This window comes from Portunus trituberculatus, chromosome 38, assembly GCF_017591435.1.
Source record: "Portunus trituberculatus isolate SZX2019 chromosome 38, ASM1759143v1, whole genome shotgun sequence".
NCBI classification, from domain to species: Eukaryota; Metazoa; Arthropoda; class Malacostraca; order Decapoda; family Portunidae; genus Portunus; species Portunus trituberculatus.
This window is the reverse complement of record NC_059292.1, coordinates 9080613-9083112: the sequence shown is the minus strand read 5'-3', so window position 1 is coordinate 9083112 and position 2500 is coordinate 9080613. Positions and strand designations below refer to the sequence as shown.

Here is a 2500-nt window from a genome sequence, read left to right as displayed (position 1 = left end):
TTGGGCGGGAGTGGTGAGCAGCCAGCCTTTATTTACCTCCTCGTCATCACACCTCGTCGCTGATTCACTATATAAGAGTCTTGTCTCACTGTGTGTGTGTGTGTGTGTGTGTGTGTGTGTGTGTGTAGGCGTCACAGCTTCGCCTCACTAACCATCTATCACTCTACACCCACACAACTTACACCCCACCAACATTGGACACATTTGCCATTCCCTCACACACACACACACACACACACACACACACACACACACACACACACACACACACACACACACACACACACATCTCCATTACATATCACCTCATCCCTATCCTTAATCATCTATCTCCTTAAATGCACACACGTCACCACACACACAAACATCAACATAATGCCGAACACAATTCCCTTAAACATTTACATATACCTGCATATTTTCACTATAAAGCACCTTAAAATCTACACGCACACACATACCTGCTCACCTGTCACTTCATACACCTACGGACGTAATAAAATATAACACACAATTACACATTACACATACCTTCCTTAAGCACTTACATGTATATCTCTTAAGGGACCTGGTGATTTGAAACCTATTTACCACACGAAAGATATTTAACTAACTTTCCTTATGGCTCATCCACTTTTCTCTCTCCACAGACCCGCGTGTGTGGGTTTCGGAGGACATATCCACGTGGCTCAGATGGATAGTGAAGGAGTTCAATCTGAGAAAGGAGGTGGATCGGAAGGTGCTGCCAGACACAGGTGAGGCGGGGTATGGGAAGGAGAGCAGGGAGGGACTGTCACATGGTCTCTGTATGTCCATAATAGGGTACTGTAAGCTATACGATGGCAGATGACGGTGGCATGGTATGTTTAATGTACTTGCTAACACAGCGTAGTATCCTAACACTTCCATACGTATTATTATTATTACCTGCTACAGTACTTCTGCAACTGCTTCTGGAGACAATGTTAATGATGGCGATAAATTGTACTACTACTACTACTACTACTACTACTACTAATACTAGTAATAATAATAATAATAATAATAATAATAATAATAATAATAATAATAATAATAATAATAATAATAATACGAACAACAATATAGTGCTCATATAACTGTTAGTACTAAAAACAACATGAACAAGTAGAACAACAAAAAAAAAAAAGAGGAATAAGCAGGATGGAAAAAAGTTAAAAGGAAAAAAGAGAAAAACATAAGAAGATAAAAAAGAAGAAAATGTAATATAAGTAACTATCAAATTCAACGCTGGTGAGCAACACGAGAATAGCGGAAAGAGAACGATCTAGTAGGACAAAACAGAAGTGGGAATGAAGTGAAGAGAATAACAATCATACAATAGAGCCAATCCTACCTTCTTTTCCTTCCAATATGAGTCATTTCTCTGTTACCAGTGACGCAAACAATATGACTTCATTTGTAGGAATAAAACAACTCTTGCTTCACACAATCAGTTATTTTTCCTACTGTCGTATTCTGTTACTCGATACATGCTTGTCTTTCCTGTTTGCTTCTATTATATATTCAACTTTTTTTTATTATTCTTGCTTATTCCTTTAACCTAAGCTCTGCTCACACCCTTTACCTAATTCATACTTTAATCCTTTCTCTTTCTTTTCTTTACTTATTCTATTTCCCTTTTATGTCAAATCGTTTTTTCTTTCAAATAAAGAATCACACAATTACATATTATATTTTATTTCCTTTAAACAAGTCAGCATAAAAACATTTACATATCGAAATAAGTTATATATCTTATTGATATAACTATATGTGTGGTATCAACAGTACTTAAAACAGTCAGTGTAATAGCTTGTCTCAGTTCCTGCCTCGTCTATGCCTAGAAGGACTGGATTCACAAAACAAGATATATGACAAAAAGTGAAAGGATACGTTTCCTTGATTATCTGTCTCTGTGCATGAGATAGTGACCTGTTTCTGCCATCTATCAGAAAAAATTATAGTTTTTTTTCTTATTTTACGATGTCTATCATAAGTACAGCTATATTCAGATATCGAATAATCTAGTATGCATTCCTATTGTCTTTATGTTTCTCTCACTTGCAATTCATTTGATATTTGATACGACAAAAGAAATCGAGTAACCTTCACTTCACATTTCTTTAGTTTCCCCTTCGTCTGCCCTCTTATGTACCGACAATCCCATAACGAAACTTGACATTGGATTGATTCTTAGCAGATTACAGCATATCTATTTCGGGATTTAATAAAAAGTGATATTTGGCGAAGTAATAAATCTATATGTATACGCCATACAATTGTTACATGCAATGAAGTTCTCGTTTCCTATACTCTCTCTCTCTCTCTCTCTCTCTCTCTCTCTCTCTCTCTCTCTCTCTCTCTCTCTCTCTCTCTCATGGGTCGTCCTCCAACAGGCTGTGAACTTTGTCGTCTGTCACGGCGTCGGCTACAACGGCTAGTGGGGCGTCGTGTGGGGCGGGTCTTGGCGGAGCACCTG

General features: G+C 37.6%; 1 protein-coding gene across 2 annotated transcripts in view; it reads left to right on the top strand.

Moving 5' to 3' along the window:
* Window positions 1–2500, top strand: part of LOC123514638 — a 124256-nt gene that overhangs the window by 90059 nt on the left and 31697 nt on the right. For both annotated transcript variants that reach the window (XR_006677658.1, XM_045272625.1), the window contains exons 2-3: window positions 651–755; window positions 2418–2500. The exon at window positions 2418–2500 is cut by the window's right edge and continues 121 nt beyond it. Coding sequence is in view for 1 of the 2 variants with exons in the window: in XM_045272625.1 (XP_045128560.1) it covers window positions 651–755; window positions 2418–2500 (188 nt within the window). In the remaining variant the exon portion in view is untranslated. The remainder of the gene's footprint in view (window positions 1–650; window positions 756–2417) is intronic.